The sequence below is a fragment of the Myxocyprinus asiaticus genome, chromosome 46, assembly GCF_019703515.2.
Source record: "Myxocyprinus asiaticus isolate MX2 ecotype Aquarium Trade chromosome 46, UBuf_Myxa_2, whole genome shotgun sequence".
NCBI lineage: Eukaryota > Metazoa > Chordata > Actinopteri > Cypriniformes > Catostomidae > Myxocyprinus > Myxocyprinus asiaticus.
Genome location: NC_059389.1, coordinates 21,374,877 through 21,402,382, shown reverse-complemented (window position 1 = coordinate 21,402,382; position 27,506 = coordinate 21,374,877). Strand labels below are relative to the sequence as shown.

The window sequence follows — 27,506 nt, the reverse complement described above, 5'->3', positions numbered from 1 at the left end:
ACTCAGCTTTAGATTAGCTGACATGGATGTGTTGGGTGGGAGTGATAGAAAGCATCCTTTCAGTTTTACATTGTATTTCTGTGTTGTGTTGAACAGACGCAAGGACTTCCTTTCTAGGTAGATGACTGTTTTGAAAGCAGAAGGGCGAGTAGATACATGTAAGCAGTCTTTCAATGTTTTTTTCCATTTAAGAACTTTATTCCATGTTAAACAAAAGTACATAATAGTGTAGAATCTAGATAAGAACAAAGAGCATTTCAGAAGGCTACATCTTTGGAAACATCAAGAGATGTTTTCAGGGATTTGAGAACCTCTCATCGTAGTACCTCACTTAAGCTTTAAGATGTTGTATTGTTTGCAGTTGTACTTGATTTATTATGAGAAACTGTAAAAAAGAGAACATGTGTGTAAGGAGCTATTTCTACCTGGTCTGACCCTTATAAATGACTTTATTGGTGAAACCTCTTGTTGTCAGATTGATTGTGTTATGTTAAATAAGCCTAATATTTCTACTTTATTAAAACCAATTAATTTAGATGTAACAACCTGAAGCACATTTTTTTTTTAGGTTAACTTACAAAACATTTCTTACAGTGTGGCCAAGATGGTCAACCAATTCAAGCTGCAATTTGAAAAATGGTTAACCACCTTCGAAAATTGGTCAACCAGACTTTAACAGTGTTGACCTTGGCACAACAGCTGAAACCATAAGCTATGAACATAAACGGCTGGCTAGAAACCTTTATGAGTGTGAATAAAGGGCTTGTGACTATTAAACTTAACTAACAAAATAAAATGGCTGACTAAAGTATAAATGCAAAAGACTTATTTTCTTTGTGTTTTTAAATTACACATTGTTCCTATGCATTTCAATTCTTTAAAAGGTGCAAAAGTTATGCACTGCTGTTAGGGCTGTGTACAAAGTAAGCTGTCAATCTATTTTTAATCGAATTAATCGCAATTAATCGCATATCAATATTTAACGCGAAAGGCCCCTAAATAAAGGTAATTTAGAATATAATAATTAAAATAATTAGAAATATATAATATATATTCTAATTCAGACAATTTAAATGCATATACATACAGTATATTGTGGTAACAGACAAGTAAAGCATTTAGACATACTGTAAAAAAAGTCAAAATATTGCTTTATTTTTTCTCTCTATTGCTGTCTTTGAGCACCAGAGCGTGTCAATTCCGTATCATTGAACATAGCCCTATTATTGGCCTACATCCCTCTGCTCTATTTTTAGTTGTTGGTAAATGTACTCGTGCTCCAGACGGACACTTTTGTAGCGTCTCACTTTGGTTGCATCGCGTCTCCCTAGTTTTCAGGATCTCTAGTCCTGAGTGCTGTGTTTTTAGTATGATGTGCCAATCTAAACACTTTGAAAAACGTGTCTCGAGATCCCAGCTCGGTCCAGCTGTCTTTGAGCCCCAGATTGCGTCATCTGTGGAAGGCTCTGCTGCTGCCTGCTCGTTGGTTTGACGAGGCGCGTTACCTATACAGCTGCCTTGCTGACTGCCCCCTACTGCATCATGGTGATAAATCAAGCTTGAATTTCTCAGATTGTAGGAACATTCCTTATTATGGTATTTATGTACAGGTCGGGGGCAGGATTTGTTGTGTTATTTTTGTTTCAAATTTTTTTTCATATAATTAATTGCTCGAAAATAACGAGTGTGGTGGTGTAGTGGACTAATGCACTGAACTGGTAAGCAGAAGGTTGTTGGTTCGATCCCCACAGCCACCACCATTGTGTCCTTGAGCAAGGCACTTAACTCCAGGTTGCTCCAGGGGGGATTGTCCCTGTAATAAGGGCACTGTAAGTCGCTTTGGATAAAAGCATCTGCCAAATACATAAATGTAAATAACGGCTTTATATAGTCCTAGTAAAATTATGTATTTTATGATTTATTGCGATCTTCATCTCAATCATCCTGAAATTGATTCTTTTCAAAAATGAATATCTTCGTAATGTAATGAGTTAGAAGGTTCCCTGTATTATTTACAGCATTAGCAGATAAAAAATGTCTTTCATATGTAAGCAAAATGGACAAAATAACTTGACATATACCCAAACAAAATGTATTGGAATGAAATCGAGAGCTTATGAATCGGAATCAAATTGGGGAATGTGTGAATCAAATTGGGGAATCTGTATGGATACCCAGCCCAAACTGCTGTGGTTGCAGACATTGTTTTTCACAGTAACATGTTTACATATTCCCCTCCTCTTGTTTTTGAATAGAAGTCCAGGCCATGGCAGGCACCTTATACCCACAACTGCTGCTGTCGAGGCAGTACTGCAGAGTTATCTCTGTGATTCACTCGCAAATTCACACCAGCAGTGGGTTGGCCTTTAAAGATCACTACAAAGTTCTTGTGCTCGGTGGTGGGAGTGGTGGCATAGCAATGGCTGCACGTATGAAAAGAAAGGTTGGTGCGGAAAATGTGGCCATCGTGGAGCCCAGTGAGGTATGCCGAATTTCTCTTTTGTGTCAGCTTTTTTAAAGAGCTTTTTGAGATAGTTCACCCCAAAATAAAAAGTTGCTTGCAACCTCATTTTGTTCCAAAATCAAATTACTTTTCTTCTGTGTTCTGTGGAACTCAAAAGGAGAAATTTTAAGATTGTCCAAGCTGCTCTTTTCCATACAACAAAAAAGTGTAGTGACCAAGCTCCAAAAAAAAAAAAAAAACTACACAAAAAAACATAAAAGTAGTGTATATGATTACCACTCTATTCCAAGTCTTTTGAATTCATATGATAGCTTTATGTGAGGAACAGACAGAAATATAGGTTGTTATTCACTGAAAATCATCCCCTTTGCTGCAGCCCTAAAATCTAATTTGTGCTTCCGCATATTCGTGTTTGGCGAATTGTGTTCAGTTACACGACACAAAAGAAACAATGGCATTTAGTGTGATTGATGTCAGACTTTGTGTGACATGTCTGAACATGCCAAGTTTTAAAATACGCATGCAAAAGTGAGATTTGAGAGCTATGGCGGAGGGGAAGATTTTCAGTAAATAACGTAATTTCTCACAACAAACTTTTGTATGGTTTCAGGCCACACCCACACTAATCAGTTTTCAATTTCCTAATGTCATAGTTTTCCAAAGTATATGGTAATGGAGGTCGTTTTTGAAATGCCCCATTTTCAGTGGCGAAAAACACTGTTTGAGAGGCATAAATTTTGCGAAAACAAATATGTTTTTTTAAACAAAAATGTAAAAATTAGAAAACTTAGAATACAGCACACAATCATGTGGACTACTTTAATGGTGCATTTGTTGTGTGGAAAAATATCTCCTTCATGGCTTTGTCAGTTGATGACAGTTGAACTGAATGACAGTTGATGATGACAGAGTATTTATTTTAGGTGCACTGTCCCTTTAAGAGACCCCTACATTGTTAGCCTGGTTGTTCTTGAGGTATCAGGCATGTCACTGCTGGGATTCAGGTTTAACAAGTTCCTATTTAAGTGCATGTGTGGACAAGTAGGTCAAAGTCTATCATAGTACAGTTACAATATAAATAAATATACAGGTGCATCTCAATAAATTAGAATGTCGTGGAAAAGTTCATTTATTTCAGTAATTCAACTCAAATTGTGAAACTCGTGTATTAAATAAATTCAATGCACACAGACTGAAGTAGTTTAAGTCTTTGGTTCTTTTAATTGTGATGATTTTGGCTCACATTTAACAAAAACCCACCAATTCACTATCTCAACAAATTAGAATACATCATAAGACCAATAAGAAAAACATTTTTAGTGAATTGTTGGCCTTCTGGAAAGTATGTTCATTTACTGTATATGTACTCAATACTTGGTAGGGGCTCCTTTTGCTTTAATTACTGCCTCAATTTGGCGTGGCATGGAGGTGATCAGTTTGTGGCACTGCTGAGGTGGTATGGAAGCCCAGGTTTCTTTGACAGTGGCCTTCAGCTCATCTGCATTTTTTGGTCTCTTGTTTCTCATTTTCCTCTTGACAATACCCCATAGATTCTCTATGGGGTTCAGGTCTGGTGAGTTTGCTGGCCAGTCAAGCACACCAACACCATGGTCATTTAACCAACTTTTGGTGCTTTTGGCAGTGTGGGCAGGTGCCAAATCCTGCTGGAAAATGAAATCAGCATCTTTAAAAAGCTGGTCAGCAGAAGGAAGCATGAAGTGCTCCAAAATTTCTTGGTAAACAGGTGCAGTGACTTTGGTTTTCAAAAAACACAATGGACCAACACCAGCAGATGACATTGCACCCCAAATCATCACAGACTGTGGAAACTTAACACTGGACTTCAAGCAACTTGGGCTATGAGCTTCTCCACCCTTCCTCCAGACTCTAGGACCTTGGTTTCCAAATGAAATACAAAACTTGCTCTCATCTGAAAAGAGGACTTTGGAACACTGGGCAACAGTCCAGTTCTTCTTCTCCTTAGCCCAGGTAAGACGCCTCTGACATTGTCTGTGGTTCAGGAGTGGCTTAACAAGAGGAATACTGTAGCCAAATTCCTTGACATGTCTGTGTGTGGTGGCTCTTGATGCCTTGACCCCAGCCTCAGTCCATTCCTTGTGAAGTTCACCCAAATTCTTGAATCGATTTTGCTGGACAATCATAAGGCTGCGGTTCTCTCGGTTGGTTGTGCATCTTTTTCTTCAACACCTTTTCCTTCCACTCAACTTTCTGTTAACATGCTTGGATACAGCACTCTGTGAACAGCCAGCTTCTTTGGCAATGAATGTTTGTGGCTTACCCTCCTTGTGAAGGGTGTCAATGATTGTCTTCTGGACAACTGTCAGATCAGCAGTCTTCCCCATGATTGTGTAGCCTAGTGAACCAAACTGAGAGACCATTTTGAAGGCTCAGGAAACCTTTGCAGGTGTTTTGAGTTGATTAGCTGATTGGCATGTCAAAATATTCTAATTTTTTGAGATAGTGAATTGGTGGGTTTTTGTTAAATGTGAGCCAAAATCATCACAATTAAAAGAACCAAAGACTTAAACTACTTCAGTCTGTGTGCACTGAATTTATTTAATACACGAGTTTCACAATTTGAGTTGAATTACTGAAATAAATGAACTTTTCCACGACATTCTAATTTATTGAGATGCACCTGTATATATGTATATATGTATATGTATATATGTATATGTGTATATATATATACACACACACACACAGTACTGTGCAAAAAGTCTGGGGCACATTAGATGTTTCACAAAAGCATTTGTCTTAAGATGGTTATTTATATCTTCAGCTTTAGTGTGATACTTTTGCAAACAGAAAAGTTTAGAATAGAAGAACAGGGAGCCGTGCAACAGATGTCATGGCCCCCACAAAGCCCCCCACTGAATGTTGTATCAGTCTGAGATTACATAAAGAGACAGAAGCAATTGAGACAGCCTAAATAGATGTGGCGAATTCTCCTGTCTGCCAACAACCAAGAAAAACTGTGTCCAGGTGTACCTAGGAGAATTGGTGCTGTTTTAAAGGCAAAGGTGGCCACACCAAATATTGATTTAGCTTTTTTATGTTTACTGGACTTTGTATGACATTAAGTGATAAATGAAAACTATGTTATATTTTAGCATCTTCAAAGTAGTCACCCTTTGCCTAGAATTTGCAGACATGTACTCTTGACATTTTCTCAACCAACTTCTTGAGGTATCACCCTGGGATGCTTTTTAAACAGTATTGAAGGAGTTCCCATCTATGTTGGGCACTTATTAGCTGCTTTTCTTTATTATTTGGTCCAAGTCATCAATTTCAAAAACTTTTTTTTTTTTTTTAATTACATATTAGTTTTATAATGAAATAAATTAATATGGTGGCACAATTATATTTTTGTCTACAAAACTAATTTCAAACATTTAAGCATACGCCTTCAGATCAAAAGATTTTTAAGATCATGAGAAACATTTCAGTCAAGTGTTTCAAAACTTTTTGTGTATGTATGTGTGTGTGTGTGTGTGTATATATATATATATTGCTTACATGTACATTACATTATTTTACAACATCACAAGTTTAAAGATGAAGTTCAGTTTAATGCTCTCAGTGGCTCATTATACATTACATAAAATCAAAAGCTTTTCTCTATAGTTTGCAGTTGCATCTTATTTCCTCATTAAAGGGATAGTTTACCTACAAATTAAAATTGTCATAATTTACTAACCCCCATGTTGTTCCAAACTTGTATGACTTTCTTTCTTCCATGAAACACACAAAGAGATGTACATGATGACAAAATCCTTATTTTTAGGCGAACTATCTTTTTAAACATTAGTATATAATTCACTTTTTCCCCCATACCAGATGCATTATTATCAACCTATTTGGACATTAGTTGGTGCAGGGGCTAAAAAAGTTGCCTCCTCTGGACGACCAACAGCTAGTGTTATACCTTCAGGTGTGATGTGGGTCAAGTCAAAGGTGGCAGAGTTTGATTCTCAGAACAACACTGTTTGGATGGACTCTGGGAAAAAGGTATGGAACATTATTTAGGCTTAAAGATCTGCTGTTAAAGTATCTTAGAGTATCAGGTGTCTGTGTTGTGAAATAGTAGGGTTTCTTTTTTCTGCATAGGATTAGTACAGAAAGGAATGGAAAATTAGTCTTTTTGAAAACTTGTAAATGAAATGCTTTTCAGGGCTCAACAATAAAGATTGCCAGTGCTGCATTGTCACTAAAACTTAGATTTGTTGATTACTTGTTTTATGTCTTGCAATCATTGTTGTTGCTAACTCTACTGATTTTAATCTCATGTTATCTAGCTGACTAACAAAGATGAGGTTTTATTAAAAGTTATGAGAATGATTCATGATAGTCTTGTAATAATCAGTTAGAATGGTTTGAACATTATATATATATATATGTAAAGTGTGTTTATAATTTTAAGGCTGCTGCATTTAAGGTTGTATAATGGAGTTGCATATTATAAACTATATAATTTCTAGATATTATTGCATATTAAAAGTATTTTTTTTAATTTTTATTTAATTTTTTTATGAAAACGTAAAATGTAATTAAAATTGTTCTGGCACATATAAAAATTCAAAGCTAAAAATAAAATGTATCCTTTTAATTTTTGGTTGGGCCAGTGAAAATGTTGGCAAGGCAAGAAAAAATCTGAACTACTGAATCTTAACTTATTGAGCCCTGCTCTTATTTGTGTTGAAAGTTGTGATATTGCATTTAATGAAATGTGCTGTTGTGATCATTGCACAGTATGATTTGATATCAGTCATCATGATGATAACATGATGACATTGCACATTTTATTGAACCCCTGAACGTGTGTCATTCTAAAGTCTCTTTTGAATAATTGTTGATATGAAGTTACATGAGTGTGTTGCATTACCACTAACAATATTGTATTAATATTGTTAGATTAAATTTACAATTATTGAAATTCTCATTTATTGTTTCCTCTCAGATTTCCTATGACTATCTGATTGTTGCTCTGGGTCTTGAGTTGCATTATGAAAAGGTGAGTTATGATTGATAGCATTTGTTTTTATTGTCATTCCATTTATATAAAAATTCAACTGCTATTCTGTGATGTGATCAAACCTCTTTTGTGATGCATGGAATATTTTGTTAAAAAGGAAACATTTCTGGCTCTTGTAGTTTTGTTTTAACAGTTTGGGTGTGGCACCATAGAGCATTGGAACATCAGTACAGAGGAAGTTTCCAAATCTTATTGTGTTTATTATATTTGTCTTGCAGACTTTATATCAAAGTTCAAGTTTAATAAACTTTCAACCTTTGATTAATGTTTAGACGGTGTCATATCCAACAAAATACAGTATATGCAAGTAAATATGAAACTATTTGTTTGTTATTAAAAAAGAATGCTCATCTGTGATGTACTTGTCAAATCATACATAATTAACCTTGTATATATGCAAATTAGAATTTTTACCCAGGGTTTATAAATGCACAGTGTGAAATCTCATAACCTCACGACCCATGATAAATGACTAACCCAGAGTGAAGTTTGAACATGGTGAAACATGGAAAAAATAAATAAAACCAAGATGACGTTAACCCAGGATTAAATATGATATTGGGTTATCAATTGTGAAAAGCGACAAAACTGTACTCAAGTAAAAGTACAATTACTTTAAAAAAAAAAATTACTCAAGTAGAAGTAAAAGTGCTAACATAAATAATTACTTGAGTAAGAGTAAGAAAGTATCCAATTAAAAGAGTACTCAAGTAGTGAGTAACTCGTTACTTTCACAAATGACATAATGGACATTAACTCCTTACATTACATTACATAATACACATTTAATGTATTACAGAATTATTATTTTATTATTATTGATGAAAACTCTGTCATCATCATCATGTTGTTCCAAACCCGTATGACTTACTTTCTTCCATGCAACACAATAAGGAGATTTTAGACAGAATTTTAGCCTTGGTCACCATTTACTTTCAGTGAATGTGTTTTTTTTTTTCTCTTTATTTTGAAAGTGAATGGTGACTGAGACTGTCTGTCCCTAACATTTTGTCTAACATATTTTGTGTTCCACATAATACAAAGGGTCACACGAGTTTGGAACAACATGATGGAAATGATGATGGAATATTAAATTATGGCTTAGCTGAGCTATCACTTTAAAGGGATAGGTTTCCAAACCTCTCTTCTTATTGACAAATTCATCCAGATCTGACAAGAGCCCTTAAAGGGATAGTTCACCCAAAAATGAAACACAAATTATGATTTTTAGAAGAATCTTTCAACTCTGTAGGTCAGTACAATGCAAGTGAATGGGTGCCAAAATTGTGATGCTCCAAAAAGCACATAAAGGAATCATAGAAGTAATCCATACTACTCCTGTAGTTAAATCCATATATTCTGAAGCAATATGATAGGCGTGGGTGAGAAACAGATCAATATTTAAGTAATTTTTTTACTAGACGTTCTTCTCCCAGCCCAGCAGGGGGCGATATGCAGAGAAGAATGTAAATCACCAAAAACACAAGAAGAAGAATGTGAAAGTGATCTGTTTCTCATCCACACCTATCACATCACTTCTTAAGATATTGATTTAACCACTGGAGTTTTATGGATTACTTTTATGCTGACTTATGTGATTTTTGTGAGCTTTAAAATGTTTAGATTATACTTGCATTATATGGATCAAAAGAGCTGAGAAATTCTTCTAAAAAATCTTCATTTGTTTTCAGCAGAAGAAGGAAAGTCATACACATCTGGGATGGCATGAGGGTGAGTAAATTATGAGAGAATTTTTTTGGGTGAACTATTCCTTTTAAGGGCTCTTGTCAGATCTGTATGAATTTGTCAATAAGAAGAGAGGTTTGGAAACCTTTCTAGTAATAATTATGGTGAAAACGTGAACAATATCCCACAGGGACATTATATATAATGCTGAAATATAAACCAAAGCAAGATCATGTTTTATTAATGCCTACTTTCGCTATTTCATAGCTTTTAGTTCTTAATCCAGTGTAGTTACAGTTTTCAGTGTCGAAATAATTTAGATCATTAGTTCTGTACAGCAGTATTCGCCGCTCCCTAAACGCAGTCTACGCAGCCTGCGTAGGGCACCACATGCAGAAATGCTGTCTGTTCACGCTCCAGTTGTCAATTACACGTTTGGCAGAGCAAAAGGCATCTACACTTAACTTGGATGTTTATATGGATTTATACAGTTAATCAGCCCGAAGTAGCTGTGATAGTTTCCAGTACACCTGCGAGGGTGCGGGGTAAATGTGCAAATACTGCTCATGACATGCGGGACAAAGCGCACTGATATACTGCTGCAGATTTAAAAATGTACACTTAAAACTGATGTCACAAGATCCCATATTTACAGAATCACCCTGAAAATGACCATCACCATGTCACAGAAAATCACCATGCCCAATCCCGCGTTATCATTAGAGACAGAACTTACCTCAGAGTGCTGCCTTAAGTTGGGGCTGTGTGAGCTTCCGCTGTCATAAAAGTCCCATTCAGTAATCTCTCAATAAATAAAGCATTCATTAAAATTAAACCCAATAATGTAATGACAGGAACGCCGCCCATTGTAACGAAGTAAAAGTAACTTTTTTCATTAGAAATTGACTTCAGTGAGAGTAAAATGTACCCACTTTTAAACCTACTCTAAAAGTACATTTTTTCCCAAAACACTACTCAAGTAAATGTAACGGAGTAAATGTAGCACTTTACTACCCACCTCTGATTAGCGATACATACGCTTCATCTACGAAATGATAGGATTTTCTTTTCAAAGTTAGTCTTATAGATTTTCTTCTTTTAATTACAGATCAAGGGCCTGCCAGAAGGCTTTGAACATCCCAAAATTGGTTCAAACTACTCTCTGCAAACGGTGGAAAAGACATGGAATGCCTTGAAGAACTTCAAGGAGGGCAATGCTGTGTTTACTTTCCCAAACACTCCCATCAAATGTGCTGGAGCTCCTCAAAAAATCATGTATCTCTCTGATGCCTTCCTGAGAAAGGTATTTAGTTTAAAATGGCTTGATTTAAACATTCATTGTGAATTGTAAATCCCAGTGAAATCCCTAAAAATTGGTTATAACCATAATTTGATGCATAAATATTATGTACTATAAGCATTAATCATTACCCTTTATTAATACACTAACAACTCATTTTGGACATGGTACCACAGTACCATGGTAACTCCATGTTTTCTGACATATCATGGTAATACTATGCTTTATGTTTTGTTTGTTTTTTGGACTTGAACTATGGAAATACCATGTTTTTTTAACATATGTCATGGTAATACCATGTTTGTTTGAATTATCATGGTAATACCATTAGAGTTGGGCGATTTGTTCGAATTGTTCTATTAATTCGAATGTTCATTTTTGACACGATTTTATTGTTTTTAAAATAGTGGAATCAAAGTTTTGCATAAAATATTAGCAGACGCAGTAGATAGATACAGTGTCAATCCACCAATGGCTGATTATAAAAGAGAAAAACAGATGTTCACAGCACTTGGCTTGATGCCACCCTCAATCTGATAAGCTGAACATGTGTGGAAATATGCTCGGCCGCGCGCTCCAACGTAATATATGTTAACAACATGGAGACCGACATAAAAGTACAAGTGTACAGTGTGATTGTAGGTAGACTTCCTCCATCATGCATGTTTAAACTGGCTTAATCAAACAATAACTATGTTCTGTGTAAGCTGTGTAAATCATGAAGCACTAAGCTACATTTTCTGAGATGTCAACAGAAGTGTATGTGTTTATAATAAAGTGTTAGAACATACGTGACAGTTATTGGCGCTTCATATAAAATCATATAATGAATAGGCTATAAATGCCTTTTACCATGATGATTCAGATAGATCGCTAATTATTGCCTTATTCTGTGACGTGTTTCAAATGTACTGCATTTATAGGCCAACATTTAGGAAGCAAAGCGATCATTTTGACCAACAGCGATATAATTTCATTTTGCTGCTCTGCTCAGCGTGTACTGCTAGATGGCGCTGCATGCTCACAGCACTGACTGGCATCATTATTTTAAACTGTGCTTTTTGCGTCTTGCATTTTCAACTACACTGATATTTTTTTGATATCTGGACTCTATCTGCAGGTGTTTATGGTTATACATACAAATTGATTGATATACTAAAATACTTTATAGATAAACATGACTGTTTCTAGATGTTGATTTCTAGACAACTTTCTAGATGGACTTGATTTGGATAAAGAATAAAACCTAATTTGGCTTTGAGGTATTTTGTAGTTTTCTTATTTTATACTTTTATTTCTGAACATCAGTGCTATTTTAAATAAATTCGATTTTAATTTATTTTACTTTTATGCTGTTGACAACTTTCTGTGTGTATCACTTTTTTTGTGCATTTCTGTTACACACCTTTGTTTTCTATAATGAAAAAAAAGTAGATTTTTCTAACCAGATTGCCTTGCATTCTAATAAGGAACATGTTATTTGAATCATGTTGGAGTTTCTTTGAAAAATACCTTTAAATGTAGGAAAATCGAATTGAGAATCATAAATCTTCCTTAAGTTTGAAAGAAATCGAGATTTTATTTTTTTGCCATATCGTCCAGCCCTAAATACCATGGGCTTGTCGGACATGAACTATGGAAATACCATGTTTTTTGGACATATATCATGGTAATACCATGTTGTTTTTATGTATACTGGTAATACCATGTTTGTTTGACACATCATGGTAATACTATGTTTTTCTTTTTTTGACATGAACTATGGAAATACCATGTTTTTTAGACATATGTCATGGTAGTACCATGTTTTTTTGGACATATCTCATGGTATTTGCATGTTTTTTTTTTTAGGTATTATGTTAATACCATGGGTTTGTCAGACATGAGCAATGGAAATACCATGTTTTTTTGATGTATCGTGGTAATACCACGGGCTTGTCGGACATGAACTATGGAAATACCATGTTTTTTGGGCATATTTCATGGTAATACCCTTTTTTTATGTATTATGTTAATACTATGGGTGTTTTTGGAAATGAACTATGGAAATACTATGTTTTTTGGACATATATCATGGTAATACCCTTTTTTTTACATATCATGGTAATACTATGGGTGTTTTACACATGAACTATAGAAGTACTATGTACTTTGGACATATATCATGGTAATACCATGTTTTATTTTAAATATCATGGTAATAGTATGGGTATTTTGGACATGAACTATAGAAGTACTATGTATTTTGGACATATATCATGGTGATACCATGTTTTTTTTTTTTTACATATCATGGTAATACTATGGGTGTTTTGGACATGAACTATGGAAATACTATGTTTTTTTGGACATAAAACATGGTAATACCATGTTTGTTTGATGCATCATTGTAGAACCATGGGTTTTTTCTCATGAACTATGGAAATATTATGTTTTTTTGGACATATATGATAATACCGTGTTTTTTGACGTATTGTGGTAATACCATGGGTGTTTTGGACATGAACTATAGAAGTACTATGTACTTTGGACATATATCATGGTAACACCATGTTTATTTAACATATCATGGTAATACCATGGGCTTGTCAGACATGAACTTTGGAAATACCATATTTTGTGGACATGTATCATGGTAATACCATGTTTGTTTGACATATGATAATACTATGGGTGTTTTTGGACATGAACTATGGAAATACTGTGTTTTTTGGACACATATCATGATAATACCATGGGTTTATCGGACATGAACTATAGAAATACCATATTTTTTGGAAATGTAACATGGTAATACCATGTTTTTTGACATATGGTAATACTGTCAGTGTTTTTGGAAATGAACTATGGAAATACTATGTTTTTTTGAACATGTATCATGGTAATACCATGTTTGTTTGACATATCATGATAATACTATGTTTGTTTGTTTTTTTTGCACATGATCTATGGAAATACTAATAAATGATTTTTTCTATTTGTCATGGTAATCATCTCGGCTACATATGTAATCTCGGTTGCCTGAGACGAGGGGAATGAGACATTGCGTCACTAAGCTGACGCATATGGGGAGTGTCCTTCTACACAACCTAGTTGAAACCTCTCTACAATAATGGCAATTCTAATATTGGCTATGGTGTTTGAGCCCTGCCCTTTTAGGCGCGAAGCTGTCGCTATAAAAGTGGGCGCGCAAACACCATTCCTCCGAATTTTGACTGTTTTCATGTCCACTCCGACTTTGCTGATGACAGAATGAAGGAGGCGCATCGGGGGAAAGGCATACTTGCGCTTTGCTGGCCATACGTGGGCCAGCACATCATGGTGACATATATACATTGTGTTGTCTGAATGAATCAAAATGTGGTGATTCACAATATCGGAATGAAAAGCTCTCAAAGCTAGAAAGACAGCCAGTACCTAGAGGCGGTTGACATTAGGGATGTCGCGATTACCCGATTTCACAATTAACCACGATTAAAATGGTCACGGTTATTAAACCATAAGAATTTGGAAGCTACGGCTAAAAACCGGAAAAAACAACCATGTTGTCTATTTAAAAAAAATGTACTGAAAATTAGTCATTCAGTGTGGGTCTAACTACTTGTGTCATACGTGTGCCCTGCCCTCCCCTCTGCCTGGCTGGCCTGTGAGGCTGTTACTATGGTAATGGAGTTCACGAGGTGATTGTGTAGGTAAGGCGGGGTGTGTGCAGAATGTGAACTTTCAGTGCACGTGAAACTCTCAAAATGAAAACATGGTGGAACAACACGATCTCCTGGAGTCGTATCTGCCAAAGAAGCTAATTAAATCAGCTATTTGGGAGCATTTTGGCTATCTAAAAAATGACAGGAGTTGTTGAAGACGGGTATCCAGTATGCAAAACGTGAAGACGAAAAGTGTCAGCAAAAGCAGTGAACACAGCTAATATGTTCCAGCACCCGAGGGATCACCATCCAGAGATTCATGCCCAGATGAAGGTAATAATTTTACAAACACAGTAAATATTATATGTAGTGTACTGCTTACCTTTTGGTAAAGTCAAACACTGAATTGAAACTGTGTAAATCCGAAGAGTTTTATATTTTGAGTTTAAAAGAGGAGGGGTTCAGCTTTATATTGTGAATGCGATGCCTCCAAATAGTTTTTCCTACTTGATTTAATAATAATTATAAGATTTCAGTGAGCGTAAATTAATCGGCTGATTGTTTGATTACTGAATAAAGAAAAAAGGTTTTCTTAGCCTGACACCGTTATATTTTAAACATATGGTTTAAGTTATAGTTGTTTGTTTTTATACATTATATAGTTATTTTTAATTTATATTTCTTTGTATTTTTATTTATTGAAAGGGTATACATAATTTTTTGTTGAAAAAGTACAGTACGGTATCAGAGGGCAGATAGAGAAAATTGCACCTACCTAGTTAAAAGTAGGAATATATATGTTAACTGCATGTCCTAACGAATGCTGCAATAAAACTTAAGTTGTGATATGTTTCTGGAGGTTTTTATTGTTGCATAATAGGTCAATTTGTAGATAATCGTAAAAATCATGAAATAATGATTTTATCAGACAATAATCGTACCCTACAAAAATCACATCGTGACATCCCTAGTTGACATGTCACGGCCGTTTGTCAGGCGTCCATTACACACCGCACCCCAAACTGTGTTGGATGCATTTGTGGTCGGCACTTTCCTTCTGAAAATTTGACCCAGCATAACACCCTGTTGGTAGAAGGCTGGCGCTGTCCATGGTGCTAGAGCAGCCAAACAGTGGTGAGTCACCGTGATGTGCATGAAAATGAAATTACTTAAGTGGTAATGTTTTTTCAGTTTGAACTGAAACAGACACCGAAGAATGGTCTGCACGTGCTCGTTCATGAGATGCGCACGCATGAACTCATAAAAAGGAGATTTACTGGCTAGGGAAAAGTGTGCTTTTGCCCAGTTGACATTAGACCAGATTTTCCATATGGCAAAGCAGCAAGTCTCTGTGTTCACTCAGTAGTGCCTCTGATTGGCTAGTAATAACCAATCGCTGAGGTAATTCAAAACACGCACACCGTTCATTTTCAATGGGGTGAGCGCCGCATCGATATATTTCGTGAACCTGCGGGGAGCCAGAGACAGACTGAAATGAAGGACTTTAAATTGATACGCAGTTCCCTTGAATGGGAATCTAAAAAGCCGCCTGTAACACGGTGCAATTGGCACATGAAATACGCGTCCTTCAGATCTATTGACGCAAATCAGTCCTGAGGACGGATGTGCGATAAGATCTGTTTCTGAGTTAAAATTCTGAATGGGCACGTTGCAAGAGCGTGATTCAAGCGTCTCAGAACTAGAATGGGCTGAAGCCCGCCGTCCTTCTCCAGAACGAGGAAATAACTGCTGTAAATCCCGATGTGTGTGTTGCAGTCTGTGTGAGCAATCGGACCACAGATTGTGCTCGATCGCTGTAAACACCAGCTCTGACACGCCCGTGAGGTCTTGCCACGCATTTGCACAGTGGGACAGCAGGCTTATTAATTCATATGAAACAACCTCTATCGCATTCTTTGTGAGAAGATTGTGTATTTCGGCTCAGAACATCGGTGTGTCTTCAGACGGAACACCATTGAAACGGGGCGGCTGACGTTCAAACTGTATCGTATAACATGTTTGATCATTTTTAGCACCCAGTCAGAATGCCAGTAAGAGCTCACCACGCGTCCACGTAATGGGACAGAGGGCAATTTGGTACGTTCATAACAAGATATAATGGGCCGCTCACGATTGTTAAGCGGTTGCGCATAATGTGTGGGCTTTAAAGTGGGAAAGCTCTTTATTGAAAAAGTGTGAGCGTCTCGTGCATGTGCAACGAGCGCTGTACTCTTTTTGCAATCTTTGTATGTTCATTACAAGATATAATGCACGGCCCACTATTGGGAAGTTGTTGTGCAAAATGTGTGGGCTTTGAAGTGAGAAAGCCCTTTATTGAAAAAGTGTGAGCGTCTCGTGCGAGCACTGTACTCTTTTTGCAATCTATGTATGTTCATACATGATATAATGCGCTGCTCACATTGGAAAGTGGTTGTGCATAATGTGCAAACTTTATTGCATGTGATTAATGTGAGACACAGAAAACAACATATTGAACAACAATATTCCTTTCCCGACAAACAGCAGTGGAGAAGAGGGGAACAGCATTGTGTGTCAGGAGCACATTTGCTGCACTTGGGGGGGTTCCCGTTGGCACGGGGCTTGCGCTGAGGCGGCTGTTTTCGTTTGGGACACGGCTTGCGTGGCTTTACCAGTGCCTTGGCGGCAACATTTGGCGGTACTGAGGCAGCTGGTGTGGGGTTTTTAGCCGGGCGCTGGCCTGAGACAGAGCAGGAGCGAGCCGGTTGTGATGAAGTACTGCTCCGTTTTGGCATAAAATGTCACATAGCCTGTGGGTGCTGCTGAGTTGTGACGTAGCGCTCAGCAAATCTATCCACAGAGCCTCTGAAAAGGCTGGCTGGAGACACTGGAGCATCAAATAGATCAGCTTTTCCCGCGTCATGTATTTCCATGAGGGTCAGCCAGATGTGATAATCCTAAAACACCAAGTTGCTCATTGACTTGTGCAGTGACTTTCGTGGCTTGCAGCACTAAGTCCGTAGCAGTGCGGAACTCTTTGAAAGTCTCTGGATCATAGCGTTGCTCATCCATTGTTTGAGGAGCTTAGTTTGGAAAACTTGGAGCACCGTCATTGCGTGGAGTGCTGAACCAGTTTGGCCCACCACTGAGTATGCTTGTCCAGCCAGTGCAGACGTTAGTTGACACGGCTTAGATAGATGCTACTCGTCGGGCAGAGATGTGCCTCTACCGCCTCTTTCAGGGGGGTAGTTGGGCATAACGTTCGTCTTCCCCCAGTCCACTTTATTGAGAAGAGTGGAATCGCTATGCGAGCGAGCCGAATAGGGTGCGCGGCAGGATTTTGTCAGTTCGTTATGAACTTCCGGGAAGAGCGGGGCAGATCTGCGGAATGCGGTCGCTTGACAGCATCCGGACTGCACGATCCATTCATCAAGATGTGATTTTTTTTTTTAGGTTTCTCTGGAGATTACGTGATACCAAACTCTTTGACCACCCTTGAAAGGATGTGAAGCATCTCCTTTTCAGTGCTGCGTGCATGTTCCTCGCCCTCGAGCTGTCTCTGTGTGGGCGTGGCCGGGACAGTGAATGCAGCTCTCATGCTGTTCTGACGATGGGATGTGTCCCTCGTATAAGAAAACACTTACAGAATGACATCTTTAAAAAGACGCAAACATAGGGCCGGGTGATGCCATGCAAGGAGCAGAAGTGTGAGCGACGAGCTCTGTGCACTTTGCTGAATTTTCGATTATTCTCATGTTATAATCTGGTGAAATTTGATACACCCAGTTACACATTTGCCCTTTGTTGCAAAACATGGCAAAGAAGTCAAAATCCTCGGGCTCTGGAGACATTTAGAGACACTTACGTGTTCAGGATGAAAGCCCCGACAGGCCTACAGACCAGGGACTCGATTTGGATGGCGCGGCAGGAGAAGGAATCCAGCGTCAGGTGTTCCCACATGTCGGTGATGTTGACGAAGATTTTTGCTGACTTGGAGGATCTCGCTGTAATACATCGATTGATTACGGCAATGGAAATAAAATTCTCTGAGTTAGCTACAAGAGTGACCGATGTTGAAAAACGAATCGATTTTCTGGAATCTTTGGAGAGGGAGTTAACCGCTAATCCACCCGCGACCAAAGTTGATTTGGAACATCTCCTTGAAAAGCTTGAAGATCTTGAGAATAGAAGCTGCAGGAATAACGTTCGAATTGTTGGAATTCCTGAGCATGAGGAGGGCAGAGGTATGGTGAAATTCCTAGACGAGTTTTTCCTGAGTCTGCTCGACATAACAGGCCACAAGCTGGAAATCGAGCAAGCTCACAGAGTCCCAGCTCACAGATCTGCTGAGGGAGAAAGGCCCCGACCGATTCTGGCCAGATTTCTGAGATCATCCGATAAAGATCTTGTGTTGCGCCAGGCGAGGAGCAAAGGGAAGCTTTCTTGGAAGAACCATAATATTTTCTTGTTCCCGGACTTTGCGAGTTCGACGAGAGAAACGCGATCGGTTCAAGGAATGTAAGAAACTCTTACATCAGAAAAAGATCTTGTTTGCTCTGATGTTCCCGGCCAAACTGTGAATAGAAACGAAGGTCGGTCGCAAAGTATTTACATGTGCAAATCAGGCAATATCTTTTATATAGAATCAATGACTGAGTAAACCATTAGATGTTTCTCATCTGAGCGGGTCTGACTCGCTGTATTTACTCTTGAGGAAGCTGCGCGACATTTTGGGTTTTTTGCGTTGGCTCTGCCGAGCGGCTGGAGCTTGTTTTGTGAATAACACTTTTCCTTAAAGAAACTTTTGCATTGATGAAATATTACTTTTGCATCGAAGTTCCCGGACAGATTGAGAATGGACACTACGGATGACCGCAAAATATCTACATGCTCACACAAAGGATGTCTTTTATAAAGCTGATGGATTGTGTAAGTCATGGTATATACTTTTATACAGCCTCCGAGTGAATTGACTCGATCATCCGGGGAACCGGGATGCCGGTTTTGTTTCTTTTTGTGTTGGTTCCGCCTAGCGGCTGGAGCTTGTTCTATTGAATAACACTCCTTTGGAACAGCTGTGGATTAATCTGTTCATTCTTCATGCTTATTCCTCCTGCTGGCTGAAGTTTGTTTTGTTGAGTATTTTTATGGGATATTGGAATGATTACATCATCCGCTGAACTCATAACAGCTGGCTCACTGAACATTCGTTTGTCTGTGTGAGGAATCTGAACGGTTTTATATCAGCTGGAATTTGTTTTGTGGAAGATCACACTTTTGAGACAGTTCTGTGAATGTATGTACACATTCTTTGTGTTCATTCTTCCTATTGACTGGGTTTATTTCACAAAGTATTTGTTATGTAATTTTGCCTCACAAATTTGTGAATCCGATGGCAAAGTTGTCATGGGGGCTTGTGGGTGTTCATGGACCTTTTGAGTTTAGAGGGATTGTCGCCGGTTGGCGCTTTCGTGTGTGGGGTTAATGCGCACGTTTTTCTTATCTGTTTGTTTTGTTCGGGGGTTGATTGTTTCACAAATGGGGAATGTGGTCTGTATAATTTTGTTTTTCCACACAAGATTAATTTTTTTTATTATATCAATATGTCAGTTGTTAATATGAGTGAGAATGTACTATCTCCACATGGAATGTGAAAGGGCTGGGGCACCCCATAAAAAGAAGGAAGGTTATTTCTTTTCTTAAACGTAAGAAATATGATATAGTGTTTCTTCAAGAAACACATCTCTCCTCGCAGGAAGCTGAAAAATTTGGGAAGATATGGGGTGGACATGTTTTCTTTAGTGCTGGCTCAAGTAAGAGCAAGGGAGTCATTATATTGGTAAATAAACATCTACAATTCAAATGTCTCAAACAGATTAAAGATAAATTAGGAAGAGTCATTATTGTTTTAGCTGAAATTCAAGGGCAAAGTCTGATTTTGGCTAATATTTACACACCTAACGCTGATGATCAGGACTTTTATATAGATCTTGAAGGGATGTTGCAAGCCGCTGGCACCCCTCATGATATAATATTGGGAGGAGACTTTAATCTTTTGATGGATTCAGTCCTTGGTCATAGTGAAGCAAAAGTGTGTAAACCCCCTAGAGCAACACTGACGCTTCACAGGATGTGTAAAAATCTTGGTCTTACAGATATTTGGAGACTTTTGAACCCATCCGGTAGGGACTATAAATTTTTCTCATCAGTCTATAAGATTTATTCTAGAATAGATTTTTTTGTTATATCCAAATCCCTAATTTCATCTGTTGTTGATTGCTCAACTGGAAACATTTTAATCTCAGATCACACCCTGGTGAGTTTAGAGGTGTTGCCATATACAGAGAAAAAGAAATCATATAGTTGGCGCCTTAATGTATCCTTTCTGCAAAATCCTGATTTCCAACAAATGTTAAAGACTGACATCAAGGTTTATATGGAGACCAACTGGTCCTCATTATCCTCTGTGGGTGTGGCTTGGGAGGCACTTAAGGTGGTTCTTAGGGGCCGGATCATACAGTATGCCTCATGCACTTGTGAGTTGGAAGGAAATATTAAAAGTGCCGAGGCAGAGCTGAAGCGCCGTATGTCAGCTGATGGCCTCAGAGAATTGACCCGATTGAAATGTAGATATAATACTATTTTGTCGCGGAAAGTGGAGTTTTGGTTATTCAGGGCAAGACAGTCATACTTTGAGTCGGGTGATAAAGCAGGGAAGCTTTTGGCTAGATATATAATGAAGAGAGAGTCTTTTTCTACCATTCCCTCAGTGAAATTTGTTGGTGGTGAAATATTTACCTCAGCTATTGATATTAATAATGCCTTTAATATAGAATATATAATATATAGAATTTTATGTTGATCTTTATAGTTCCATGCCTTCGTCTACTGATGAAGATATTAGAAACTTTGTGGAACCATTAGATCTTCCTAAACTGACGATTGAGCAAAAAAACTCTCTTGATTCTGAGATAACCTTGGAGGAGCTTGACAAGGTAATTAAGTCCCTACCTACTGGCAAGGCTCCGGGGCCAGATGGTTTTGCCGCAGAATTTTTTAGATCCTATGCTACAGAACTGGCTCCACTTTTGTTAGAAGTTTATACTGAATCATTAAAGAAGGGAAAACTTCCTCCAACCATGACACAAGCCCAGATCAGTCTGATTCTTAAAAAGGACAAAGATCCAAGTGAGTGTAAAAGTTACCGTCCAATTTCCCTGATCCAACTAGATGTAAAAATATTGTCAATTTTGGCTAACTGATTAAGTAAAGTTATGACATCTCTTATACATATAGATCAGGTGGGGTTTATTCGGGGCCGCAGCTCCTCTGATAACATCAGGTGTCTCATCAGTATCATGTGGTCAGTGGCGAATGAACAATCTCCGGTCGCTGCCATCTCACTTGACGCCGAAAAGGCTTTGGATATGGTAGAATGGGATTATCTTTTTAAGATTTTGGAAATGTATGGGTTCGGGAGCACATTTATTGGTTGGATTAAGTTACTTTATAAACATCCTGTAGCAGCGGTACAAACAAATGGATTAATTTCAGATTATTTTACTCTGAATGGGGCACTCGACAGGGTTGCCCTCTTTCCCCATTATTGTTCTGTCTTGCCCTGGAACTATTAGCAGCCGCGATAAGAAAGGAGGATGATTTTCCAGGTGTGACAGCAGGAGGTGTGGTGCATAAGCTTCTGCTTTACGCAGATGATATTTTATTATTTGTCTCTGAACCTACTAGATCTATGCCTTGCCTCCACAGAATTATTAATTCCTTTTCCAAGTTCTCAGGATACAATGTCATTTGGTCTAAATCCAAAGCTTTGGCGCTGACAGCGTACTGCCCAGAAACGGCTTTCCAGCCGGGCACCTTCCAGTGGCCCAAACAGGGCATTAAGTATTTGGGGATTTTATTCCCAGCAAATTTGTCTGATTTAGTTGGAGTTAATTTTGACCCTTTAATAAAAAGGTTTTTGAGCGATGTGGGCAGGTGGGCTTCATTACATTTATCGATGATTGGGAAGGTTAATGTTATTAAAATGAATTGTATTCCAAAATTCAACTACCTGCTCCAGTCTCTCCCTGTAGATGTCCCCCGCTCTTATTTCAAGCTATTTGATAGCATAGTGAAGTCCTTTATTTGGAATGGTAAGCATCCCAGGTTAAATTTCAATAAGTTACATAGGCCAATTGACAAAGGTGGGCTATGCCTACCCAAGATTTTGTTTTATTATTATGCGTTCGGTCTCAGACATTTGGCTCATTGGTCGCTTCCACCTGAGAGAGCCCCTCCCTGGTTTTGTATTGAAAAGGAAGTTCTTGCCCCTATCTCGCCACTGCAAAGCCTTTCGATCAAACTAGCCGGAGAGGTTAAGTCGCACCCCGTTATTTTGCATTTGCACTCGATATGGACAAAAGTGTCCAGAGTGTTTAATTTGGATATTTATTTAAATGCAGCCTCGAGCATATGGCTGAACCCTAAACTATGTATTAATAAGTCCCCTTTTTGTTGGTCAGATTGGATTGTGAGGGGGGTTAATGCACTTGGTGACCAATATGAGGGTGGAGTATTGAGACCTTTTGAAAATTTGGTTCAACATTTTGGCATTCCCAGATCTCAGTTTTATAAGTATTTGCAGCTTCGCCACCTACTCTGCACTATTTTTGGGAGTGGCACACACCCCCCTAAAGCGGCAGGTGATTTGGGAGAGGTGATTGCTGCTTTTGGAAAAGGTTATGAAGCATCAGTGTATTACTCCCTACTAATTCAGAGTCTGGGGGATGGAGCCTTGACTTCTCTCAAGAGAGTATGGGAAAAAGATTTGAATGTGGTATTGGAGGATGGAGTGTGGACTAAGATTCTTAAAAATGTCAAGTCTGTATCTAGAGATGCAAGGGTGCGTCTTATGCAATTTAAGATTTTACATAGATTTTATTGGACCCCCTCTAGATTATATAGGCTTGGTCTTAAAGACACACCCACTTGTTGGGGATGCCAGTCAGAAGTTGGAGACACTACCCATGTATTTTGGGGGTGTGTTAAGGTCCAGGAGTTTTGGTTGAGGGTTCAGAGGTATTTGTGTGATGTTTTGAACACTCAGGTTTTGCTTTGTCCCAGACTCTGTATTTTGGGTGATGGGGCGGTCATGCATTTAGGGGATAATCACATAAAAAATTGGGTTATGACCAGTCTCATGATCGGCAGGCAAGTAATTTTAAGGGGTTGGAAGTCAAGTGGAGCATCCTCTTTTTCGGAGTGGTATGTGGAAATGGGGAGGGTAGCTGCATTTGAAGAGGCGGTAAGTAGAAGGCTGGGGTTTAGGGACTTATTTGCTAAAAAATGGGGCAAATATTTAGTTTTGCTGGGGGACTCTCGGGGAGGGGATGTGGAGAGTGTAATTTAGTTTAATCATGTATGTTTATTATTATTTTATTTATATGTATGTATATATATTATTTTATGTATATATATATATATATATATGTATGTATGTATGTATGTATGTATGTATATGTATATGTATGTATTTATTTTTTGGATTGTGTGTGTGTTATGTGGGACCACAGGGGTGTTCGTTAGGGGTCAGGGTGGGATTGTATTAGTAGGGTTTAAATGTAAAATTTTGATTCTTTATATATGTGTTGAGTTTTTTCCAGTGTCATATGCATATGAATCAATAAAAATGTTAATTACAAAAAAAAGATGCAAACATGTAAGCGGCTCTTTTAGTCATACACACACACACACACACACACACATACATATACACAATAACTTATAAGGATACAAAACTCCTGCCGAAGCGCTGCGGGGAATCAGGAAGCTGAGGCAGCCCATTCACTAGCGAAGCATCAAGATGGAGTAAATGTTCGCCGGAACACTGCAGGGGAGCGGAGAATCTTTTCGTTGCCTTGAAGATCCCGCCCGCTGACTCGTGTATGTCGACGGCAAAGTAGTAGAGGGCTTCTAGATGAGAGAAGAATCACTGTCTTGAAAGAAGAAAATTCTGAGGAATGGTGTTTGCATGCCCGTTTTTATATCGGACAGCTTTGTGGCTAAAACACCAAAGCAAAAATTAGAATTGCCGTTATTGTAGAGAGGTTTTAATTAGGTTGTGTAGAAGGACACTCCCCATATGCATCAGCTTAGTGACGCAATGTCAAGTGTACTGAGTCGTAAGGGAAACTATGTTTTTGATGTATCATGGAAATACCATGTTTGTTTGAATATCATGATAATACTATGGGTTTTTTGCACGTGAACTGTGGAAATACTAATAAATGATTTTTTCTATGTGTCATGGTAATATGTTTTTGATGTATCATGGTAATACCATGTTTTTCAGACATGTTTTTACCATGTAAATACCATGGTATGTGAATATGGTAATAATTCAGTGCCATGTTACACTACATACTGTATATCAAAGTACAAGTATTAACATTTAATACCATCACTGTACCATGGTTGTGAAAAACTGCCACAGTTCTTTGTATGTCTGAAATTATAAATAATTTTTCAGAATACTAAAAAATATATTTTTTTTTTATTTAAGACAGGAAAAAGGTCCAAAGCCAACATTATTTTCAATACCTCCTTGCCGGTGCTGTTTGGGGTCAAGAAATATGCAGATGCCTTGTGGGAGATTGTGAAGAGTCGTGACCTTAATGTAAACCTCAGACATAACCTCATTGAGGTCAGGGCCGACAAACGGGAGGCAGTTTTTGAGAATCTTGACAAACCTGGAGAAACAAAGGTTTTAGAGGTAACTATTGTTACATTTAAAAAAAATAAAATAAAAAATTTGTTTTGTCAGCTGTAAATTGAGTGTCTCATGTACCCTTCCTTTTGGTCATAGTACGAGTTACTCCACGTTACCCCTCCGATGGGACCACCTGCCGTGCTGAAAGGCTCTTCGCTAGAGGATGCAGACGGCTGGCTAGATCTAAATAAGGACACCCTTCAGCATATGAAGTACTCCAATGTATTTGGTATTGGAGACTGCACCAACCTACCCACATCCAAAACGGCAGCAGCAGTTGGTAAGAAACCTAAAAAAAATTTATTTTACATTGTTTATCTTGTTTAAATCACAAAGCCATTTTGTTTTGGTTGGAACATTTAGAATTATCATGGGCTTCTCTGTGGAAAGGAGGTAGATGTTTTTGAGAAGTCCCAGCTCATTAAACCTTTACGTCCTAATTATCACTAATCATCTAACATGTTAAGAACCTGTCTTACTCTCTTCCCACCCTTAATTAGTAGCTAATTGTGAGCCGATTTTTCATTTTCTGTTGATTTGAGCTGATTTGTCTGGTGAGACAGGTATCAACACAGTATCTTGTTTTAGTGAAATGAGATCTGTGATTATTTTTCTCCAGCCGCACAGTCTGCAGTGCTTGACCGAACTGTCAGCAGAATTCTGAAGAAACAGATGCCAGATAAGACAGTATGTTTGACGATAAGCTGCAGTTAACCAGTGTATATACACTGATCAGCCATGACATTAAAACCACCTGCCTAATATTGTGTAGGTCCCCCTCGTGCCGCCAAAACAGTGCCAACCCCCATCTCAGAATAGCATTCTGAGATGATATTCTTCTCACCACAATTGTACAGAGCGGTTATCTGAGTTACCATAGACTTCGTTAATTCAAATTAGTCTGGCCATTCTCTATTGACCTCTCTCATCAACAAGGCATTTCCATCTGCAGAACTGCCCCTCACTGGATTTTTGTTTTTGGCACCATTCTGAGTAAATTCTAGAGACTGTTGTGCGTGAAAATCCCAGGAGATCAGCAATTACAGAAACACTGAAACCAGCCCGTCTGGCACCAACAATCATCCATGCGATTATCTAATCAGCCAATCGTGTGACTGCATAAAATCATGCAGATACGGGTCAGGAGCTTCAATTAATGTTCACATCAAACATCAGAATGGGGAAAAAATTTGATCTCAGTGATTTGGAGCGTGGCATGATTGTTGGTGCCAGATAGGCTGGTTTGAATATTTCTGTAAATGCTGATTTCCTGGGATTTTTACACACAACAGTCTCTAGAATTTACTCCGAATGGTGCAAAAAACAAAAAACATCCAGTGAGCGGCAGTTCTGTGGATGGAAATGCCTTGTTGATGAGAGAGATCAGACTGGTTCGACTGACAAAGTCTACGGTAACTCAGATAACTGCCCTGTACAATTGTGGTGAGGAGAATATAATCTCAGAATGCTATTCTGAGATGCGTGTTGGTGCTGTTTTGGCAGCATGAGGGGCACCTACACAATATTAAGCAGGTGGTTTTAATTTTGTGGCTGATCGGTGTGTATATATATATATATATATATATACTGTATGTGTGTGTGTGTGTGTGTGTGTAAATTATATCACATTTTCCTTATTTCACTTTACAAATATAAGTACATTTACATAAATATATATAAATATATATATTATGTATATGAAATCATAATTCATTATCAACAAAATGCCACTTCTATTAACCCTAAAATGCATACATGGGTACCATTTTAACAACTGGGTTAATATATATTTTTTTTTATTATGAGAGAGTTTGCATCACTACAGTAGCCATAATGACCAGTATGATGTAAAATTGTGAAACACTTTATTCCGCAGTATAATGGCTACACCTCTTGCCCTCTGGTTACAAGCTACAACACGGTCATCTTGGCAGAATTTGATTACGACGGGCAACCCCTGGAGACCTTCCCTGTGGACCAGAGTAAAGAGAGCAGGATCATGTACCACATGAAAGCCGATGTGATGCCTCATCTCTATTGGCATGGACTTCTCAAGTGAGTACTCATCACATACTGACTATTTTTAATGCCTTCATATCAGTTGATACCAAGCCTGATGTCCATTTTTTTTCTATCTTTTTCTTTATTTTATTTTATTTCCTCCATTAAATGAATGTTTTTAAGGGGAATTTGGGGAGGCCCAGGACCGTACCGGACAATCATGCATCTGGGAATGAAATAGAGCATTTTACATGGGAACAGACAAAATGTATTATTTTACATTATTAAAGGGTACAAAGTGTTTGATAAATTGTGACAGTCCAGTGTTTAGGATAAGGAGCCTGTTTAGAATTTCTAGTTGTTGATGCTTACTTGCTTAGTAGCATTGAGAGTTGCTTGCAATATCATACAGGTTAGTATGCACAATATTTGAATGTGGTGCTGTATTATAGCATTTTGCTATGGCCACATAAAATGCCATAATCAATGTCCTTGTCATTGAAATTACATCCTACTTATTACGAGCTGTCCTTGATTAACTATTCATATATCTATCTTACAGAAATATCTTGTATAAATATGGAAATAAAGATCATATTCTTTATGAA

The 27,506-nt window shown here is 38.0% G+C and overlaps 1 protein-coding gene across 1 annotated transcript; it reads left to right on the top strand.

The window, feature by feature from the left end:
* The first annotated feature begins 82 nt into the window (after positions 1-82).
* LOC127436159 (sulfide:quinone oxidoreductase, mitochondrial-like) lies at positions 83-27,506 on the top strand. Its single transcript, XM_051690122.1, has 10 exons — positions 83-158; positions 2,256-2,482; positions 6,326-6,496; positions 7,446-7,499; positions 10,315-10,509; positions 24,691-24,900; positions 24,994-25,177; positions 25,517-25,584; positions 26,774-26,952; positions 27,082-27,506. Exons 2-10 carry the CDS (start codon positions 2,267-2,269, stop codon positions 27,137-27,139), a joined length of 1,335 nt encoding a protein of 444 aa, XP_051546082.1. The 5' UTR covers positions 83-158; positions 2,256-2,266; the 3' UTR covers positions 27,140-27,506.